Source organism: Crocodylus siamensis, chromosome 4 (assembly GCF_052110815.1).
Source record: "Crocodylus siamensis isolate JL-2025a chromosome 4, ASM5211081v1, whole genome shotgun sequence".
Lineage (NCBI taxonomy): Eukaryota > Metazoa > Chordata > Crocodylia > Crocodylidae > Crocodylus > Crocodylus siamensis.
The window spans coordinates 203468849-203491235 of NC_143398.1; the positions used below are offsets into that span (position 1 = coordinate 203468849).

A 22387-nucleotide genomic window follows, 5' to 3' on the forward strand; every position below is an offset into this window, starting at 1 on the left:
ACTGGATCCCACCACTTGCAAAAGGTGACTGTACTTTTTGGATGTTTTCAGAACACTGTCATTTTATTTGGATAGGACAAGGCCATTCAAGATGGCCCAATCCTTAAATGAGATCAGGTCATGGATGAAGAACAATCAATTTAGGCTGAATCTAAGCAAAAAAAATGTCCAGAAGAGGCTTTTAGGATGATATCTCTTGATTTCCCACATAATATTCGCTGTAGACTTCGCTGAATTAAGTCTTTGAATTACAGCATGCCACACAGCTTAGAGGGAATGCTGGTTACGTCAAAAGAAAATGTTTTTTGCTGTATCTTAGCCTGTTAGAACCTTAATTAAGTACTAATGTGTCATTTATTAAGATAAGTGTGAACATTACCTACTAAGTCCTGTTAAGACATTTTGATTATAGCTTCCCAACTAGCAATTGGAAAGCTTCAGAAATTTAGGGCATGATTCAAAGCCAACTTGAGTCGATGAGAGTATTTTCACTGAGTTCAATAAGCTCTGGGTCAGGTTCATCAGTACTGCAAGATTATGTTCCCTAGAGTTCCTTCCACCAATTTGGAAGCCTCCCTGCATAGTGATTGCAGAAAAAGCTCTGTCCTGGCCACCACCATCAAAACCTAGGAAGAGCCTATGAGACATCTGCAGGAGTGACAGCTGCTTCCATCTGGGCATACCTATTGCCCACTGGGTGAAACGGATGCCAGAAGAGAACATCCTCAAGGTACGGCAGGATGCCACAAACTCAGCTCCTCCCTGCTGGCCCTTAGATTGATACTTTGAATACCTTCCCCCTCCCTCACATCTTGTTCATCCAGAGAGGCTCTGCAGTCCCCGAGACATCTCTTAAGAAAGTGTAAAGAAGTGGATGAACCTGCCTCTGTGGGCTAGCAACAAGATCCTGTACATCCCTTATTGACAGGTGTCACCATCCCTCACATGGGAGACCTCTGCAACATTACAGTAGTCATCCATGCCTTCTGCTGCCTGACCTTCCCAACAAATTGGTGAGCTGCATCATAGTAGTGCTCTAAAAGAGACTACCAAAGGAGGTCACCAATCAATAAGGACTGGGCCAGATTCCTGAGTGGATCACTGGAGGGTGAGTTTGGGTGAGACAGCAAATACTTTGCCTTGCTGTGGAATCAAGCCTACAATTCCACCTGATATCCTGGGAAGTGTATTGACTAATGCTGGTCCTGGTGTAAAGAGAGTCAGGGGTCTTGCTGCTTCCAGCCAACCAGATCACCATACAGTTTCCCCCCTCTCTCTTCCACTTAGAGTCAGGACCTGCCTAGAAACATTCCTGAAGGATGCTTTTCAGGTCAAGTACATTTAAAATTTGAAGATGAAATCTGACCAGGTACAGTCTTTGAGGTCACTTTGAAGTGGGGCCAGCAGAGCCTTCACAGACTGGCATTTCATCCATTATGCCTGTCTTAACTGTGTCTCACTCAATGGCACTATCTGCTGTAGCCACTGAGACTAGAGATGCCAGAGGTATGGCTATGAGAGTGAGACCCTGGTTCACTTTCTCAGAGCCCCATGTCTGCAAGCCTCATGGCAGTTCTGCCACATCGCCATAGAGAACTGACTGGTGAAGGCCATTTCTGTGTCGGTTAGGACAGTAGCTGTGAAGCACATTGTCCCAGGCTGAGACAGCTATCTGCATTTGGACTTTGTTGTAACGGATGAAGACAATAAAAAGATCCTGTTGATCAATGTTACGGTCCCCTTTGAGTACCAGTGGTAGGCTTTTGCTGAATCCCAGGAGTGAAGGCTCCCCGTGTACAGGCCACTGGTTTATCCCGAGGGAGAAGGGATATGATGTGATCGTGCAGACGCTGATTTTTGGGGCAGTTAAAACCTCAGAGCCCAGCAACGAGAGCATCCTGAGAGCACCTCATTGTTCCTCAAAACTGCTGAAGTGCCTCATGGTACCTAACACCATCATATGGTCAAGGGACATCTACATTGAAACTATTACTGACCTTCACCTGTACGAAGAGAGTTGGCTGAGACCATGTGCTAGAAGTAGGGATCGAGGGATGGCTTGAGTTTTCTCCTTCCACACAGACTCATGACATCTGCTGAGGTCTTTGAATATTTCCCATCCCAGCAATTGTACTCCTTATGCTAAAACCGTTGACTAAGTATTTCTTACAATCTTGCATCTTTGTACCAGTGCAGTTATCATTGGGTCCCATCTCTCTTCTTTCCATGGCATTGAATTGAAAATTTATAGCTGCATTATCCCAGCATAACACAGACTGCATGATATTAACTACACATCTTGGATTGTGTCAGTATACACTAACTATGTGCCTATGTAGCTACCATGCGTGGGGTCCTGAATTGTCTTCCAACTCTACCAAACCATGTAATAACTTGGCCACAATTCTAGCATGATGGATTTACCCTGGCACATGGTATGCTGGATTGGGTGGGCCCCAGTGCGCAGCTCCCACCCTTAGCTCACAGCCCTAAAGACCCCAGCCTGAATTGCTTGCACTCTCCAGCCACCTTGGGCAGCTGCTATAGGGGCTTCCCCACTCAGCCAGATCTGCTGCCTGCAATTCCTAGCATAGTGGTAGCAATTTTCACCTGCCTTATATAACTTAGAAATGCAGTGAAGGTATTATTCTGTTTGGACTTCAATTTTTAGGGTTTTTTTTTATCTTTTGTAAAATCTAAATCTCAAGATAATGCAGTAATTTTATTAGAGATTCTTAAGAATCTTATTTTTCCCTTTTCACATCTACCTCTGCTTCTTCCTGCTTGATGTTATCAGTTCACCAACAATGTTTCTGCCATCAAAAATATGAAACTTATCATGAGGGTCTGTGCTGTTCTGTCATTCTTTTTGATTATGCTGAAAATGGCAAGGAGGACCTTAAAAGGGTTCAGAATGGTCAGGCAAATTGGGAAACAGTAGTGCAGAAGGGGATGAGACAAATTCTGTGAAGATGACCAGGGAGATAGATGAGGAATGGAGGAAAAATATGAGGGGAAAGGCAATGAAAGAATTGTAGGAGGTCAGTGGTAGTATTTTTTTTTTATTATGTAAACCATCTACTGCATTAGCTGACGACTATGGAGGAAGTATCTCTTGTTATATGGTAATGAGCAGAGATCTGGGTTTTCCATTTCCCATGGAAAAAACAGAGAAAACCATGGATTTCCCATTTTTATCAGAAAAGGTGGATTTTACCTTTTTAGCAGACAAACCGGAGAATTTCCTGCTTTTGCAAAGAGCTCTGCAGGCTGGTAGAGTTTCAGCCTGCAAGAGCTGAATGTAAAAAGGGCAGAAAACCCCCAGCCCTGCCTGGAGGGAGAGTGTGAGGGGGGAGGGCAGGGCCTGAGGCTTTTAGTCAGTCCCAGGGCTTGCCTCTGACTCGCGTTCCTTCGGGAGCCTGTAAGGTTAGGTAAGTTGGGCTTGCAGGGGGCTGGGGGATTTTGAGGCAGGGCTGGAGGGGAGGGTGGCTGTGGGAACTGGCTGGGGGCTGAGGGTGTGGGGAGGCGTTGGTTAAGGACATGGAGTGCCTGCCTGGCTGGCAGCATGCAGACTGCGGGCAGTGCTATTGGCCCAGCTGGGCTTGGCACCTCCATGTGCGGGTCCCCTTAAGGGCTGATAGTGCTGTTCTGGTTCCATGTGCTGCTGGCTGGGTGAGTACTCCTGCAGGGAGCTGGCTGGGGGCTCAGGGAGTGGGGAGGTGTTGGTGGAAGACAAGGAGTGGCCGCCCAGCAGCACATGAAACCAGAGATTCCTTATTTCCTTTTTAGGTAGGAAATAAGAGCACTAAAGGAAAGAGAACCCTTAAACAAAACAAAGCAAATAAGTTGCAAGCTGGTGAGGAAGGGGGAGGGGGATGATTGTACAGACACAGGTTGAAGTATGGGTTTTGTGTACACAAAAATTGATCAACACGCCTATAACAGAATGTGCTATGGCTCTGCTAGTCTGTAGTCTTGTAGAAAGGCTCAATAGATGGAGAAAAAGGGCATATAGCACATTGTAGAACCTAATGGAAGAAGAGACAAAAAAAGAAACAAGTTAACTATATGCTTGTAGTGGAAATTGTATTGGATAAGTTTCCTAAAAATCTCAGAAATAAAACTAGCTTCCTAGATTTATAAACATACTATTGAATTTCTGATGATGTAAATAGATAAACAGTACTTTAGGATTGCTTTTTATAAATCAAAAACACTTCAAATCTATAGTGGCTCTGGTATGTGTTTTAGAAGAAACTGAAGTTTCAAAAACATTTTTGAATATAATGTTTTTGTAGATGGTCAGTGTGACTCTTTGAAGTGAAAGTATACATAGAGTAAACCTGGAGTGCAGGAAATTAAGTAAGTGTATCAGTTATCTTAAAAAAATAAAATGTGAAGGATCAAAACAACAAATAGCTTGACAAAAAAAAAAAGAGATCCTAATACAGTCGCTATTAATCTATTTCTCATTAAATCAGTGTTGCTGTAGTTCATTTTATAGTATTTCAGTTTTATTGTGCATGTCGTAAAACATTAAGTACAGTATATTGATTTTATGCCATAACTAGTAATACATGTAGTGCTTGCTGCATTCTGTGGAATGTTTGTGGTGCATATATGTAGCTGAACTGGTTAGTACTGGTTCTTCTAGAAAGTAAATTCACTATATGTAATTTAAAAAAAAAAAAGTATCCAATTGTATAAAAGTACTTGGATATATTGTTATCTTGTGCATAATAAGAAATGTATCTTTGTAGACTAACTGCCTTTTTAGGGGCAGATGCCAGAATGGAGAGGAAAGCATGCAGTATATTTTCTAGATGAGGTCTAACTATTGCCTCTGTTTAAGGCTCAGGAGGTGCATGTAAACTTGGGAACTGTATTCTTGTCCCTTGTGATTAGTGAAGGTAGGTAGGCATTGGGTCTGTTGCTTAAGATTGTTTCCATATAGTAGTAGTATGATGTTTTAATGACCTAGGGTAAATGCATCACTTGTCCTTAGCCAGGAAGTCCTCTTTTTAAACTTGAGCAATTTCAGCAATAGCTTTTTTTTTTTTTCATTTTGTTTTTGGAGAAATATGTAGGAGAGTTGTTTAGTACACTATTATCTTCTGGAATCTTTGGAAATCTAGGGTAGCCCTTGGTGTGGCATTGAAAACAAAAATTTAATTTGTAGTTGATTTGCTCTCAAGTGTATCTTTCGGAATTTCATTCAGTCTTGGTTTGAAAACAGAAGTATAGAGAAAAACCAAGGAGAGGTTGGATTTTTCATGGTCTTTGCTATGTCAAATTCTAGTTTTTGCTTTAATGCATTGTTTTCCTTTTATAAAATCAAAATGAACACTGTGTCCTTCATGTAATGTCCTTAGTTATTTGTATACATTATTGCATTTGCATATTACATAGGTTCACCCAGGAATGTTACCTACTTCTTGTTGAACTTTACTAATTCAGTATCTCTGAAAACCAGTCTTTTTTAAAATAATATTGAGTACGGAGTAGAAGACGCATGAAACTTATTTTATTTCTTCTCACTTTCCTTCCCCCACCTTAAACCTGCAAGCAAAAGATACAGTCTTGGTGGTGATTTTTGCTACCAAGAGCAGTTCAACCTTAAGTTTTAAAATTTGTTCTTGTTTTGTCTTCCTCTTTGAAATTTCTAGTTGGATATGCTTTTAAAATACAGAATAGGCTACAAAGGGCACAGCAGCAATGTCGGTATGCACTAAAATCTGTTGACTTTTGACTGACACACAGCACTCTCAGCAGTGAAAGAGATTTGATCATTATGGTTTCCTTCTCTCTGTTTAATGGGCTACTTACAGATCTATGTTTGTTCTTTGCCTTAGATATTAGGATTAAAGAAGAGGAGCCTGATCCAGAAGAGTGGCAGCTCGGTGGTGATTCTACACTGAATACCAATGATCTAACACATCTGAGAGTACAGGTGGTAGATGAGGAAGGGGACCAACCGCATCAAGAAGGAAAAAGATTACGACGTGTAGCTTGCACCTGTCCCAACTGTAAAGAAGGCGGTGGGAGGTATGCACATATTATTTTCAGCATAATACATATTAGAATGGACACAAATGATGAGGAAAAATTGAAAACTTGGTTATAGTGGGGAAATCTATAGGCATTAAGCTTGTGTAGTAAGTAAAACATTGCCGAGACTTCTGTGTTTGCACATAACCAGTTAATTGCATGATTTTTTAATTGTGCAAATATCTTTTAAGACCAGATATACCTGCAAACTAGCTATCAGACTTACCTTATGACGAATGGCTTGCCTTACGCCAACAGGTTGAGAGCTATGGGGCTCTTTAGCCTGCAAAAGCACAGGCTCGGGTGATCTGATGACCCCCAAAAGTTTATCGGGTGACCACCAGTATCTGAGGGAACGTTTGTTCCCCAGAGCACGCCAAGGGATGACAAGGTCGAATGGTTATAAACTGCTGCAAGACCGTTTCAGGCTGGATATAAGAAATAATTTCTTTACTGTCTGAGCCCCCAAGGTCAGGAATAGCCTGCCATTGGTGGTGGTTCAAGAACCTACATTGAACACCTTCAAGAGAAAATTGGCTGCTTATTTTGCTGGGCTCCTATGATCCCAGCTGACTTCCTGCCGCTCGGGCAGGGGGCTGGACTCGATGATCTTCCTAGGTCTCTTCCAGCCCTAATGTCTGTGAAATCTATGAAATCATGCCATAAAAAGCTCCAACCAGCTATAAAGTTAGACCTCGAAAATGTGTAATAACTGGTTATTGTTGAGCTTTAAGTTGCACATGTAGCAGGGTCTCCCCCTGTAGCTGGGAGTTCTCAGCCACAGGGTTGCATTGTGCCCAGGTCTGAGGGATTGTGGCTGTTGTGATCTACCAGGCTTAGGGGTGAGTTGAACCCCTGAGTCTAGGGGATCGTGGTAGCCATGATCCCCAAGGCTTAGGTGAATGAAACCCCAGGCTTAGGGGATCATGGCTGACACAATCTGCAGCCCAGGTGTTTCACATGCCCGCAAGGCTGGGAGATTGCAACTGTTAGGATCCCCTAACCCCAGGAGTGCATGGCGCTCCCTTTCTGCTGGGAGCCCCTCAACTGAAGACGCTAACAACTGTAGGACTTTGTTTCTTGCCAGTGCAGGGGTAGCCTGGGATCGACTTCTCCCTGCACCAGCAATAAGATGCGATGGGATTTAATGCGTGATCACACAGTCACACTTCCTCAGTCACATGTGTGCCATGTCAGGAGGTGCACTTATGCAGATCATACATTTGATCCCGTTGTGCCTTTAACTGCTCATGTAGAGGGTGCCTAAGGGACAGATCTTGTCATACTAAAAAGGCAAATGCTACTTCACACTTTCCCACTGAAATAAATGGAACTACCCTTGGAGTAAGGTACCCTTCTGTGGGCACATCTACAGAAGACATTTACTGCACAGTAGACTAATTAGCTGCACAGTAAACATTGCACATCTACACATGCACCCCCATCAGCTGGAGTAAACCAATTTACTCCACAGCAGGATAGAATTTTTAAATACGAGTACAATCCTGCTGTGGAGCTTTTTACTCCATAAAAATGGAGCATGCTACAGTGCGGGGGCTGCTTGCCAGGTAGCCCCGTATTGAAGCACCCTCATGCCCCATCCCCTCCGCCACATGTTGAGCCAGGGGGAACAGTCCTGAACTGGAAGGCTGGCCCCTGGGGCTCCCTGCCAGCTGGGGCTGCTGTGACCCGACTCAGCTTGGTGCAGTTCCAAGTGTACGTGAAGAAACGGCATCCAGGAACAATGAACTCTGGAGTTTATTCATACATGTTAATTGCATGTGCAGATGTGCCCAGTGTGAGTGAGGGTGATGTATGCAAGTTTGTTGCTGTATCTGTATGAAGAAATTGCCTATATGTGATTTGCAAGGATTTGACTAAGTCCTGTGTTTCCTGCAATTTCTTACTGATTCCCTGTAGTGCCAGGCATGATATAAAAAATTGATGGTATTAATTTTGCACTTTATTTTTTCTTGTACATAGCTCTTTTGACATTTTGAAATTAAGGCATTAATGTGTGACATTAAGGTCTTAATGTGCATCTTTCTCATGTGGAAATACCTAGAAGAACATTGTATTTAAAACTTGTGCAAAGGCTGTTTTTTAGAATTCTGGAATTTGTCTGTTTTGGCAAGTGTTTGGACATAATCATTGAAAATGGGCATCTTGCTTATTTGAAAGTCTAATGTAAGTTACTTGGTTCCATTTGGAGAGTATGTTGACATCCTGACATTCCTTATAAGGACTGGAGTAAGCTAACTTAACGTGGCTACTTCTGCTGTCAAGTCTTGCTTATTTGTCTTCTGTGTTTGCAAGGAACATATGTTACACAAGATAGCCATAATTATTGAAGACAATGATGTTTAAAGTAAAAAATGATATGGTACAACTTTAATTATGAATAGCAGCAATGTCTATAATTAAAGTTGTCCTACAAAATAAGCTTGTGAAAAATAAAGTGTATGCAGTAGGTATTTGCTAGGGTGTGACAGATAAGTTCCTTGATCACGTGCTTATCGTAGTCTATTGCACCAGCAGCATTTTGTATGCATCATCCCCTTTAGGGTGATAGAGCATGCTTCATCTGAGTGTAGCAGTGTCTGAGAAGAGATTTCCATGCAGAAATCCATGCATCCATTGGGGCTGGTTGTAGCACTAAGTAACTGAAAGTGAAGAAAGGGGAAGAGCTTTCAGTGTCTTATCTTCTGAGGCACTGGTAGTAGAGGTAAAAATAGGGACTTAACCTGGATTGCAGAGCTGAGGTATAGGAAGAATTGAGATGGTAGCTGTGGGAGAAGTAAGAGTAGTTTGTCTGGAATTGTTCTGTGGAAGGCAAGTAGGGAGATCATGACAAGAAAACTGAAATAGGAACAGTAGGAAGAAAGAGTGCATAGGAGGGAAACTAGAAGCAGAAGAGGAGAACAGGGACAGGTTACTGTTGTAAGTGACTGTCATGAAAGGTCAGACTGAGGAATACAGAGGAAGGAATGGACCTAACTATAACCACTCAAGAAAACTCCCCTCCAGACCCTGAGCTTTTAGTATTTATCTTGTTTCATAAACAACTGGTGACATGTCTCTCTTTATAGCTTAATGATTAAGACAGACTACAACAGCCTAGACCTGCTGAGAGCTTCTCATTTAACTCTAGTGATAGAATTCTGTGCTGATGGTATAAAGGTCTTAGCCCTGTTCATGACTTGTGTGAGTGTAATATAGTTTCACACATGGAACTTGTTTGCTTTCATAAAAAGCAACACCCCCCCTTCCACAACCTGGCAGTAATATTTAAGTAAAAAAAAACCCTTGTAAATGCAATGTTATGGTTTCTGCATTGAGAAATGCCAGAATTAAGGTTGTTTCAGTTCCTTGTGCAAATTAATTTTAATCATGTAATAAGCTGTGTTATTACCGCCCCCCCCAAGACCTATGCCCTGAATGAGGAAGAGGATAACTATTGCTCAGGGAATGGTTCAGAGTTATACAGTCATGGACATATGCATCATTTGTTGCATAAGTTAGATGAAGCACTTCAGGAAGAAAAGTCACTTAAACTAGGTGCAGAAGTTGCACATAAACCAGTTTAAGTGATCAGAAACTGATTAAAATCTGAATAGAGCATAAATTCAGTGCACATAAACTAGTTTCAAAATGGCTGAAACTACTTCAAGATAAACCTGGTTAAATGTAGTATCAGACTTAACTGATTTGGCTCAGACTGGTTTATGGAACTTCTGTGCCAAACCCTTTCCTAGTTCACAGTCCCCCAGCATCCCAGTATGCTCTGCAGGCCTGGGGTGGGCTGGGCTGTGCTGTGCTGTGTTGTGCTGTCTGCTGGACCAGAGCAGGGTTGGCCCTGCTCTCTTGCTCTCTAGCTGGAGCAGTGACGGCTGGCTGTGCAGGGGGTGCAGCCCAATCTGCCTGGTGGGGGCGGAGCAGACCCTGCCAGACTTTTCCCCACTGGAGTGCGGAGGTGAGACAGCAGGCTCGGGCAGAGGGGCATTAAACCCTCTGCTGCTTCTTTCACACCAGCAGGGACCCCAGTTGGGGTCTGCCAGGCTTTTCCCTTTGCTCGTGGCTCAGGATGGTTCAGGACCCTCAGAGCCCCCCTCCCAGCCAGGGGGCAATCCTGCTGCACCTTCTCAGTGCAGGGGCCAGAGTTTTCACTTGGGACAGCCCAAGCACAAAGGCCAGATTGGGGGAAAGGAGGGAAACAAAATGGCCCCTATGCCCAGGTGGGGACATGCACAGAGGGATTGCAGCAGTGGTGGGTCCCAGGCTGTTCTGAGTCATGCAGGGAAAAAGCTGAGCAGACCTTAGCTGGGGTCCCTGCAGGCCAGGGTTGGGGTTTAAATCCCACCCCAGTCATACTCAGCCTGCCAGAGCCTGGCCACACTCCCACTCAGCTTAGCTTCCCTCCAGCCTAAAGGGCAGGGAGGGCTTGCTCTAGTGTCCCGTGGCTTCTAGCCTGGCCTACTGCAGGCATGTGGCTGCATTTTTGGAATCAAAAGTGAATGTCTGTTCACTTGTTTGTTGGTTCAGTCTGTACAGGTTAGACTAGCCTGCAAAGGTTGAATCAATTCAGGCTTGGGCTTTTTGGATACCTGTACTTTGCCTTAAAGCCAGATTTTTCACAGATGGCCATGAATTACATGGCCCTCCTTTTCTGGGAACTCACCGTGAGCAAACTGGCACTGGATTTTGTTCAGAAGTGCTGAGCTTTCATCACTTCAGTTGAAGCAAGCTGTGCTGTACTTTCAACATATAAAATGTTCTGAAAAATAAGGTCTTAGACATACTAAACTGGGCACTCTGAATTAATGGATGTTTGACAAGTTTTCTCTTAATCTCTTGTTGCCTCATTTCTGGATTTATAAAATGAGGGTTAAAGTGCCAGTTCACCACACAAGAGTGTTGTAAGATAAACTCGTTAATGTTTGTGAATGGCTTTCATTTTATGGAGACATGCATTTTTTATGAGAAAAGCCAATGGGGAAATTTAATTTTGTGTCTAAAGTAAAGCTTAAATGTTATGCAATGAATAAAAAGGGGCCACACAGTGAATAAGTGTGAGAGAAATGAATAGTTTCTCCTTCAGTAAATACCATCCCTCCCTCGTACTAGAGAAAGAAAAGGTAGCATCTGACTTCATATTTGGAGACTATACTGATACAACTCTTACAGGCTTAAATTTGACATTTCTCTCTTTCCATTTGAGTTCTAATCTGCCCCCCATCAGCATAGTATTTGAGAGCTTTTCAATCTTCAGCATATTTTAACCCCACAATATCCCAGGAGGTAGGGAAGCATAATCAGCTCAATTTTACAAGTAGGGCCCTGCTTTAAACACAGGAAGACTAAAGGCTAGGTCCAAAACAGGACTTCTGTATCTGTGTCCAAAATTTATATACTCAAACCCCCCTGCTGGACTACTGCCTAATCCAAGAGATGCTCAGCATCCTTTAGCATTCAAGTTTCCAACAGATTTATAGGTATATAAATATCTGTTTTTGGGCTTGCCAGTCAGAACCCTGTTGTGCTTCATGAACTAGGAGTTTGTCCATCTAGCTTGTCAGCAGGTTCAGTCCATCAGTCTTTCTTAGAGCATTCCTGCTGGTTGGGCCTTGCACAACAGTTGGTGGTGCCTTTTAAAGCAGCATCTGTTGGGCAGCATGCAGAGTCAGGTGAGGGCACTCATTTCTTATCCCCGGTGCAGCAGTTGTTGGAATATAGACACTTAAAAACTGTGTCTAAAATTAGCTTAATGGGGATTGCCTGAGTGATGAGCATTATTCATCCTGTTTTGGGTGGATGGCTTAAAGGAGATTTAGAAGCCTCACTTCGGATGTGACTCAGGCCTTTGGCAGATGTTACTGTTAGGATGCAGTTAACCTGCTAATTGTGTGATACATTCAGAGAATTAATGGCATGGCAAAATGGGGAAACCAGCTACTAAAATTTTCCACAAATTTACATTATATGGCTACCCTGCCACATATTTAGCCTGACAATGGACTGCATGGTGGGGCTGGGTTGACAGCTCCCCCATGTTGGCAGGCTGATGGCTAGGTGGTGGAGCTGCAGTCTGCTCTTTTCAGGGTACCAACTGTGGGGGAGCTCTTTAACTGGACTGGATACTGGGTTGTGGGGAGCTGTGGGGGCTCACTGTGACCTGGTGTTTCAGGCTAAATCGCTTTGCCCACACCTCCTACAGGGGTTGAAGAGCAATGTAGGTTCTTGTGCCAGGTTGTGGAGAGCCCTGCAGCTCCCCATAACTCAGCAGGTTGACCGTCTTACCCCACAGCTCCTACGCAGTTGGGGAACAAGGCATTTTACACATCCCGACTCTCTCCTGGAATCAGGGAGATGTTTCCTGATCGCAAGGTCCCTGTGCATTGGCACCTTTAAAACCATGAATACAGCTGGGCTGCTCTCACAGTTTTCTGACATCCACAGAGCACTAGGCTCTGGTTCCTGGGGCTGCACCTGAGTCCCAAGCTGGCTTTGGTGTAGTCTTGGTGCCGAGACAGACAATTAGCTGAGCCAGCTCTAGTCTTAACTTGACTCGAGTGTGGTTCCGGGTTGAGACTTGACTGTCAGCTGATTGAGGATCTTGCCTCCAGGACTGCACTGGAGTTATGAATCAACTCCAGCATAGTCTGGAGTTTGGGTTTGATAATCAGCCAAAGTATTGGTCCCTGTCCCAAGACTGTATCAGTTCATGCTGCACTGCAGGCACCCAGCTTTCAACTTGCCAGTGCATGGGGAGCCCAGAATTCTGTTCTTTGGGCTTGCCCTGCACTGACAAATAGAAAATGCACAATCAGGACCTGAACCCTGATCTCAAAATCACATATCCTGCCATGCACATGGGTGTAGCAGGAGATGTGATTTTTTGGGATCAGGGATCAGATCCCATTGCACCATTAAATGCATGTGTGCCAGTGGCCTCGTCTTGATTGGCTATAGGAAGAAAAGGTGAGTTTGAGTCAAAGATAAAACCAAGGCTGCCAGTGAATGGAATGTTTCAGTTGAGATGGAAGGTGAAGGAGATAAGCATGTTTGAATGTTCCTTTTGACCTGCAGGGGTCACTTTTTTTCTTGGCACTTTTGAAAAAAATGAAGATGAAGTAAAATATTTTCTTGGTTGATATTAGTTTTGATGGAAGATGCACACAACTGAGTATCATCACGATGAAACGAATAGGTAAACTGATTTAGGAAGGAAGAGAAAAAAAACAATTTTGTGTGATGCTGTAAATTTGGAGATGGTAGCAGAAAAGATGAGCAGAAACTTGACTGGGAACCAGATAGGACCATATGTTTATATGTTTGATTGATGGAGTTGTCCTCCCCATCTCTTAAAATGAGTCCTGCAGTGAGCTCTATTTAGAACTATGTTTTATTCTGGAGTTTTGTGGCTATTGGATTTGTTGTAGAGTCCAAATCATTTTCACAGAATTGTCCGGAACTGATGCTTTCAGATAAAGATGTCTAGACTTGATTGTTGTGAAGAAAACTTGAAAACATGAGCAAAATATAAAACAATGCAAATTTGTTTTTCTGTGTGTGATGACAGCCTTAAATTATAATTAGATATGAACTGACTTACTCATTTCAATGGGCTTTAAGTCTCAAACCAAATACGACAATTTAAATGGTAGTATCATTAACTATTTCACCACTGTTCATTTTAGCAGAACTGTTCAGCTGTCATGCTTATCCTAAATCCTAAACTGCTTCCTAAGCCTCCCCAAGGTGCCAGAAGGCCCATCTGTCCCCTTCCCAGCTGCCAAAACCTCCAGCTTCTGCCATGTGGTTATCCTTGGCCAGTACGTCAGGCTTTGGAATATTAAAAACCCAAAAAGGTGGGCATTTTAAAATAAACGGACATCCAAGTAGTGCAAGCTACTGTACTGATTCATATTTTTGAACTTCCTATTTCTTTGAATTCAACCTTTCATCCTGTAAATGAACTTGCTGCTAAATTTCCCAGTCTCTTTGTGCTGTAGAATTCAGCAATCTTGTTTAACAATTGAGGTCCAGCTTCCTATGGCATATGTGGACTTGGACCAAACTGAGAACCTTTCAGATTAGCATACAGATCACTTTGGATGCACTTTTTTCTAAATCCTGTAAATAGAACTTACACTATTGAGGAAACTCAAAATAGACATGCTAAATTATTTTATTTTACTTACAGAGGTGCCAATCTGGGGAAGAAGAAGCAACACATCTGTCACATACCTGGGTGTGGAAAAGTATATGGGAAGACTTCACATTTGAGAGCTCATCTCCGTTGGCATTCTGGAGAGCGTCCCTTTATTTGTACTTGGATGTTCTGTGGTAAAAGGTTCACTCGCAGTGATGAATTACAGCGACACAGAAGGACACACACAGGTTATCTATTTGTGATTTTAATGAATTTTATTGCAGGAATATAAGGCTTGGCATCTTACAGACATTTTCTTTTTTGCATAAAAGAATATTCCATTGGCCTCATAGTAAACCCTGGTCTTGTATCAAAGAACAAAATTTAGCCTATAGTCTTTTTCTTCCATAGGAATATTTAGATCTGTGTGGCTAGTTCTTTTTTTTTTGGTTTGCTGGCATTTCCAAAAAAACCCAAACAAACCCCAACTTTTCTGTCATCCTGATATTGAAAGCTTTGGGAATTTTTGGTGAATCATCCTGGTTTCAAAGGGTTGACCCAGAATTAAACTTTTGTTTCAATTTTAGGCAACTTGTTTTTTAATATAAGCAAAGAAAATTTGGAAATAAAAGGCAACTCTAGTTTTTGTGCATTGGACTGTGCTTCCCACATAATAATCTTTCCTGCCTAGTATCTGCATCGGTCTCAAACACTTCTGTTTCACAGTTCACCTGTGCTTTGTTGTACAGACTCTGCAAGAGGGTTTACCAGTAGAGGCAAATGAAACTATAGAGGCAGCACATCAGGTCTGAAGCAGGTTATTGATGATGCTTTATCAGTTGCCAATCAGATACCTTAAAACTCATTACGGAAACTAATTTTTTTTAGTTATTTTTAAAAGGCCTTTTGTGTAATATAAGTTAGTTAAAATTGAAAAAAAAAATAAAAGGTCAGTTTCAAGATATTCAAATTTCTTTTCTATTAAACATTGAGGGTTGCGGAAATTCGAACATTTAAGTCTACTTTTTTGTGATCTATGCACATATTTACTAATGTTAAGAACAATCTCTCTTTGTTATCCTTGTAACAGGTGAGAAGAAGTTTGTCTGTCCAGAATGTTCAAAACGCTTTATGAGAAGCGACCACCTTGCCAAACACATTAAAACACATCAGAATAAAAAAGGTATTCACTCTAGCAGTACAGTGCTGGCATCAGTAGAAGCAACACCTGATGATACTTTGATTACTGCTGGAGGAACAACACTTATCCTTGCAAATATTCAACAAGGTTCTGTTTCAGGAATAGGAACTGTAAATACATCTGGCACCAGCAATCAAGATATTCTTACCAACACTGAAATACCTTTACAGCTTGTCACAGTTTCGGGAAACGAGACGATGGAGTAAATATTACACAAAATACCTATTAATTGTGGTTATTTTTATACAGTAGTGAGAAGAATATTGTTCCTAAGTTCTTAGATATCTTTTTATTGATGTGCAAAAATTTTTGGATTGACAGTAACTTGGTTATACATGACACTGAAATGCCTTACTTTGTATGATATTCCATAGTATATTAAAATGGTAAAATTGCATGGGTTTTGTAGGTACTTTTGGAATCTAGAAGAGATGAAATTTTACCAAGTTATATTAAAAAATGAATTTAACGATGGGAATGGTAGTCTAACCAAATGCATCAATCCTGTGTGGTTTAGTGTAAAAATGAGAACATGTTGGTATTTATCTATTGTAAGATAAAAGAAGTTGATGAGTGAAAAGAAATCATGTTATGATAAAAGAAATTTTGTAATTTTCTTGATGACTGGAATTTTTATTATGCATAACTGACAAATCAAGTTTCCAAGCAAATGTTACATAGTGTAGGCTTTACTTAGCTCATCAACTTGTCATTTTGAAGCTAATTATTTTAATTAGGTTAACTATGTACAATATTTTAAGCATTACTCTTGTAAGATTTTGAAAACTACATTTTAACATGGAACTCTAGGGATAGTCACCTTTTAAATCCTGTTGAAAAGCCATGTTTAAGATTTAATTTGCCAAAATGATGTCTTGTTAATATTCTTTCAATAACCAAGTTGGGCAATATAACCAATGTTTAAAAAAATTAAATTGTTTAAAAATGTATAGGTTGAGGCATTTGGGTGGTAAGGCAAATGTTCTAGTGGAATATATCCCTTTTTCTTGAACATTGGAGGACCAAAAATAAGGTGTATTGCGTCTCAGCAGTGATTTTTTTTTCTTTTTTCTTTTTTAATCAAATCTTGTTTCCAAAACATCTGTCTGCCAGGGCCTTAAAAGCCATCATGTAAATTACCAGTAAAAATATAACATATGCAAATATAACAGAAAATCACTTCCATAGTGACAATACTCCCAACCATATGGATATAGTCATAGTGTACTAGGGGTTTTACAAGGTTTTTTGTTTGTTGTTTAGCTTTTGGTTAGTCAACTTGCATTTAAATATCAGCCATCTTTCCTTTGCTTCTTCCCTTAAAAATTGTATGTATCCAGTACATTTAACTGATAAACATATGTTTTTTATTATGCTGAATTTTTTCTTTTTATTTTTTAATTACTGTTTATATTTTCAATTATAGAAAAATGTACAAAATGAAGTTACATAGCCAGTCTGTAAGTGCTATACCATTTTCCAAAAATGTACAACAATAATTATAGCAGTTCACCTATTTGCAAACATTTGGAAATCTGTTCATTTGTTATTCTTAAAACCACCTCAGATTTAAAGGCTACCTTATTGTACGTTTAAAGTGTATTATAACAGTGTGGTAGTTAATAAAACACTATTTTTTTTTCTTTTGACTTGAAGTTTACTGTATTCCTTTGCATTAATTAACAGGGTATAGTTTGCTAACCTTGAAATAGCCTTAACTTTCTTTCAGCAAAGTTCATAATGAAATTACTTGTTTATCTTTTTTGACTATTTTGCTATACTTGATTCCAGAAATGCCTGCTGACTAAGGCAGGATCAGCAATGGCAATCTAGTCCTTTCCTAACAAGTGGCCTCCCGAAGGGCTTAATGTAACAAATTGGAGCAATGCTAGAAGAGCAGACCTCATTTTAATCTTTTTTTTGCAGCCCTTAACTCAGTGGTTTGGCTATTTTCCGCATACATATTTTGTATTTTTCAGGGGGTAATGTATATGGTAGTTTCCTATCCCAGTGCTCAGCAGGACACAAAAATGTGGTCTCCATCCAAATGAAAGAGAAGGTAACATATTTTAAGAACCATATTAGTTATATGTATCAATATACTTGATAGGGAAGTGTTTCAAGGGATTTGAACAAAAATACCTCAGCCTTTTGGCTGACTGGGAAGCTGACACCTGGGAAAAAGAGATTGAGGAGCACTGAGAAGCTTTTGTTGGAGTGAAGAAAAGTAAGTAATGACAGTGGTTACAGATAATAACCAAGTTGTCCATGGCTCTAAAATGAGTACAGTATAAGAAGGCTGAATTTGTGGAGTAAAAGGGGAAGAAGTCTTGAAAGCACTGAAAGAGAGATCAATGCCAGACCAAAATGTAACTTTGAATATATCGGATGGAGCAAACTAAAGAAATTCAAGGCAGGTGATCAAGGTGTTTTGTGCCTCTGACTGAAAGGTTAGTACTTCCTGTACAGAGAACCAGAATGTGACAGTAGCCTGTAAGAAAAAAGGAATCAATACTGTGTTAGCCCAAACACATGTGAACAGGTGTTCAGTCAACATGGCTGATGAGGAGGGGAAATGATTTTAGAGAAAGGAGCAGTTTTAGCCATATTGGGAGTGTCTGCACATGTGCTTTAATCCATGGTAGCCTATTTTACTGCTCATCAGAGCATAACATCAAAAATCATGCTAATATGCTAATAGCAGTAAAATTAGGCTACTGTGCCTTAAGTATCACTAAAAAAGTGCACTTTCTCTACTGTGTTTTAGGGCAGCCTAATGCACATTTTTAAATACCTCACAGAGGAACTAAATTTTAATGAACAGTAACAAAAGTGCGTTAACAAATGTGTAGATGCACCCACTGTGTGTTGGTGGCAAGACATACAGGAAAATATCTCAGGCAATTGGCTGTTAAGCCTGGAAAAGGAAGAGGTTTGGAATGGAAGTAAGCTGGATTCTGATTCATGAGATGTGCGAGAGGATGAAGAGTGAAGATGGTGATGAAGAAACAGGAAAGAATACTGAGAACAGATGTGAGCAGGTAGCAATGCTGAAGATGGACGATGTAGCAGGAGAGCAAAATGAAGGAAACAAACAGGATGAGGTTCAGTAAAGAAACCATGGTGGTTTCAAATGTCATATAGAAGTCCATGAGGTTGAGAATGAAGGACTCTTAGTTAAGGGCAGGAATAAGTAATTTGTGACAACTTAAGCTTTATAGCAAGAATGGGCAAAAGCTGATTAATTAAACCAAGATTTAATTATTCCACCATTACTTCAGAAGCCTTGGTTTTCTCAGACCCATGAATTGTGGTTCCACATTGAAAATTATGTTGACTTTGTTTTTTATAGTCCAAGCTGATTTTACAGATCTGGCAGCACAATATGTAAATCATGCTAGGTTTTCTTACACTGTAGTATAAGATTGTATAGGATAAGATTTGCACTGTAGTAAAGATTCTGTAATTAGAGCATAATTAGTATTTGTTGATGCCTTGGACCAGCATAGAATCCAGTTTTTTCCAACTATGCTAATCTTTAGGACAAGAACCCCAAATCTGTCTGCATGCCCCCTGCTTTTTTCCTATCTGATTGCATACTACTCAGTTTCTGCAAATGGCATTTTCCATGTGCAATCCTAAAATCCCTCAAACATTTTAGTTTTTCTTGGACTGCAATCAATAATACTTCCCACAGATGTGACCAAGGGCCCCTCCAGAGGTTGTTTTTGTAGTGCTACAAAATTTGTGGTATCACAAAATATAAAGTACTATGGGCAGCCACATAGTCAAACCCCCCTGGCTGGAGAGTGACAGAGTTGCCACAAAGACACATTCTCTAGCCATGGTGCAACAGGTGGTTCTTCCATAGCTCCCCCTGCCCTTGGAGAACTTTAAAGGGCTTGCATGGCAGAGAGGCTCAAAGAAAAGCTTGCGTGTCCTTTAAAATTCCCAGATCCCTGATAGCCCACCAACCAGCTGAAGCCAGTATCAGGCTGCCCAGTAATACTTTAAAGTTCTTGGATTGAAGGCAGCCTTGTCACTATCAGGTGGCAAGGAATGATGGGGCTCCCTGTGAGCCTCGGGGTGAGAAGCGCTGATTGGAGGTCTCTGTCCTGATCCACCTCTGCTTCTATTTGCATAGTGAAGGAAGCGCAGAATCCTTTCATCAGTCTCTGCCACTGTTTGCAAGGGACCTCACTTCTGCCACCTACCTGGGGCTTTTCCCAGGTGCCTTGCATGGTAGGGCACAGCTCTACTTGCTGCCCCTTCCCTACAGGGACTGAGGCTGTTCATGTGTGCAGAATTTTAAAAGGAACATGGGCAGCACCTGGGAGCAAGTCCATAGTGCTGGACTTCTCTTGTATCCAGTGGTTTCCCTGACTGGACAACCCCCCCACTGGGTCACAACAGGTCCAGGGCAATCTGCATGCTTTCCAGAAAGCTCATGCTCAGCTAATTGTCAGGGAGCTAGTTGCTTGCTCTCCCTCTCACCCCTTTGGAAAGGGAGCAAAGGAGAGCAGAGCACTATGGGATTGTGGATGGTAGTAGAGGCCTGGCCAGACATTAAATTTGTCCTGGTACAACAGAAGATGCTGTTTGAATCCACAATTCCTTTGTCATGGACCCAACATTTTTCTTCCTCGGACCAAATTCTTTTAACATCAGATGTGTTACAATTTATTGCAGGAAATTTGCATATATCCTGCAATAAATGTAATGCCTAGAGGAGACCTAAGTGTTCAAACTTCTATACCTCTGGCTTCAGCTCCATAAACTAAAGGATCTTAGTTTTATTACTCGGATCCTTCAGCTAATTCATTCATTAGGAAGATCTGAGTTTTATTACTTTACAATATTAAGTGTCCTTTGCCCTTGGTAACCTGGCTTTCAGCTTGTATTGGTTTTACATCGTCTCCTCTCTGGGTGTACCTGAGGCTTCACACAGCTGGATGCTGTTTTGTTGCAAGTTGATGCTGTCCACAGAAAGTCATTGGGAGACTCTATTAATGCAGAAGCATTCTTCAAAAAATGTTTACTGAGGTTTTGATGTAAAATGAGGTTATACTGAAATAAATGAGCAAAATGTGTCTGCTTTCTAAGGGAAAGTTATTCAATTAAAATGAAATATTTTGACCCAAAATATTTTTAGTTCTCCTTTAGTGACTGACAGACCATAATCCAAGGATTATGATGCACCTTCAGTCCTCATCAAGAGGACATAAAGTAACATACTGTGGAAAAGAGAGAGCAGTCACTAACATAAGATACCAGAAATAAAACTCCTATGGTGCATTGTGCTACCAGTATGAGTCTTAAGTATTTTGATTTGGGGCCAGTCAATTGTTCCTCACTTTCCAAGCAGATCTAATCTGGAAAAAAAGTGTTGGTAAGAGACAGCACTCAAGCAAAGACTCATCTCCACACTTGGATGCTCTTCTGGGCTTCCACCAGAAGGTACTTTGCATCAAAGGTTTCATGAATTTTCAGCCTGTATGAATTAATGAGGGTTTTGGCACCTTCAAGCTTGCCATGTCATAGCTCAGCTTAAGCATTTAGATGGTTGGATGTGTTGGCATTTTGAGGCTTAGCCCAACAGGTGACTCAGCCCTGTCTGCCTCAGCGCGGTGGTGCCTGTATATGAACGCAGAGGCTGCTGTGACTCGCTGTAAACACTGTGCTCCAGCCAACCTCCATGTCTCATGTATCAGCATCCCCGTGCTTCAAAGTGGGGGTGCTTGAACTAAAACTCTTTCCTTTAGTTCAAGTGCCCCTGCCACCATTTTGAAGCGTGGGGATGCTGACGCACGAGATGCTGTGGTGCTTTAATTTAGAGAGTCTTTTGGAGCCATTCTAATTAAAGCCCCCGCCAACCCCTGGAGCACATGTAAAATTACCCAGTATGTCTGAATAACTTCAGGCTTTTTGGAATGTGTGATGGTGGTAAGTGGTACCTACGTAAACAAGTAGTCCAATCCTAGAATGTATAAGCTTTTCTAAATGTTTTAGATTAACAACACATGGATATTTTGCTCAAGTTGTTTCAGTTGGTTGTCACTGCTGCCTCTGGCAGGCAACTAGTTTGGGTTTTACGTGAAAGTCTGCTTAAGATTTGTCTGTCTACAAATGCCAGGTTGTTGACGTGGTTACTGAAGAGTGAAATGGATATTGTTTGGTTCAGCCTACCTCTTGCTGCTACCTACTGGAATTTATTGCAACTTTTTTCACAGTCTTTCTTGTTGGTGTGAGGTCCCAGTAGCGAGGGTGGTGACCACAGAAATTATGATGACTCTGCAGTTCAGGCTCTAGTCTGGCTACAGTAAAGAAAAAATAATTAATTAGAAACTGATACTGCCCTTAAAACTGGCTGTGTTGGAGAATATTTGTGAGATGCAAGACCCATATAACTAAACTTCAGTACCCAAGGGGCTTATTTTCACAAAGTACAAGGCCCTGTGTTACTATCTAGGTATTCCTGAATGCATTAACGACCTTTGGATCTAGGCAAATTATAGGCTACTTCTGACTCGGAGAAAAACCATTGAAAAAGTTTCAACCATTTTTGTTGTTAACCAAGCAGAGACGGAACAAGATCACAAGAACAGGCAATCCTATAACTTCTGCATACAGAAAGATCTGTTTTGAAGGTTTAGTTCTTACCTTACCCAAGGAAGAGACTTGTCTGAACAAACAGCCAGATTTTGATCCCAGCATTTTGAGAAATCTGCATCAGTACAATAACCCTTCCCAGTAGGTTGTGGGGAGATCTTACAAGTTGTTCTGCTAGTAATAATGGCTGTTGGTGGTGAGGGTATAAAGGAGGAAGGCCTCTTACTGTCGATACTTTAAAATAAAAATTAAATGCTAAAGATATAGTGGCCTCATAATTAGCTGCAGTTATTTTTCATATATTTTCATATAATTTTTAGTGTAGGTAAAGTGTCCTAAATTAATAATTATTTAACAGCTTGAAATTGCTCCAAATA

General features: G+C 41.2%; 1 protein-coding gene across 1 annotated transcript in view; it reads left to right on the forward strand.

The window, feature by feature from the left end:
- The window catches only part of SP3 (Sp3 transcription factor), a 41487-nt gene extending 24437 nt beyond the window's left edge, over positions 1–17050 (forward strand). Inside the window, exons 5-7 of the mRNA XM_090045452.1 lie at positions 5853–6045; positions 14252–14448; positions 15291–17050. Coding sequence (XP_089901578.1) covers positions 5853–6045; positions 14252–14448; positions 15291–15607 — 707 coding nt within the window. The 3' untranslated portion in view covers positions 15608–17050. The remainder of the gene's footprint in view (positions 1–5852; positions 6046–14251; positions 14449–15290) is intronic.
- Positions 17051–22387: the final 5337 nt, after the last annotated feature.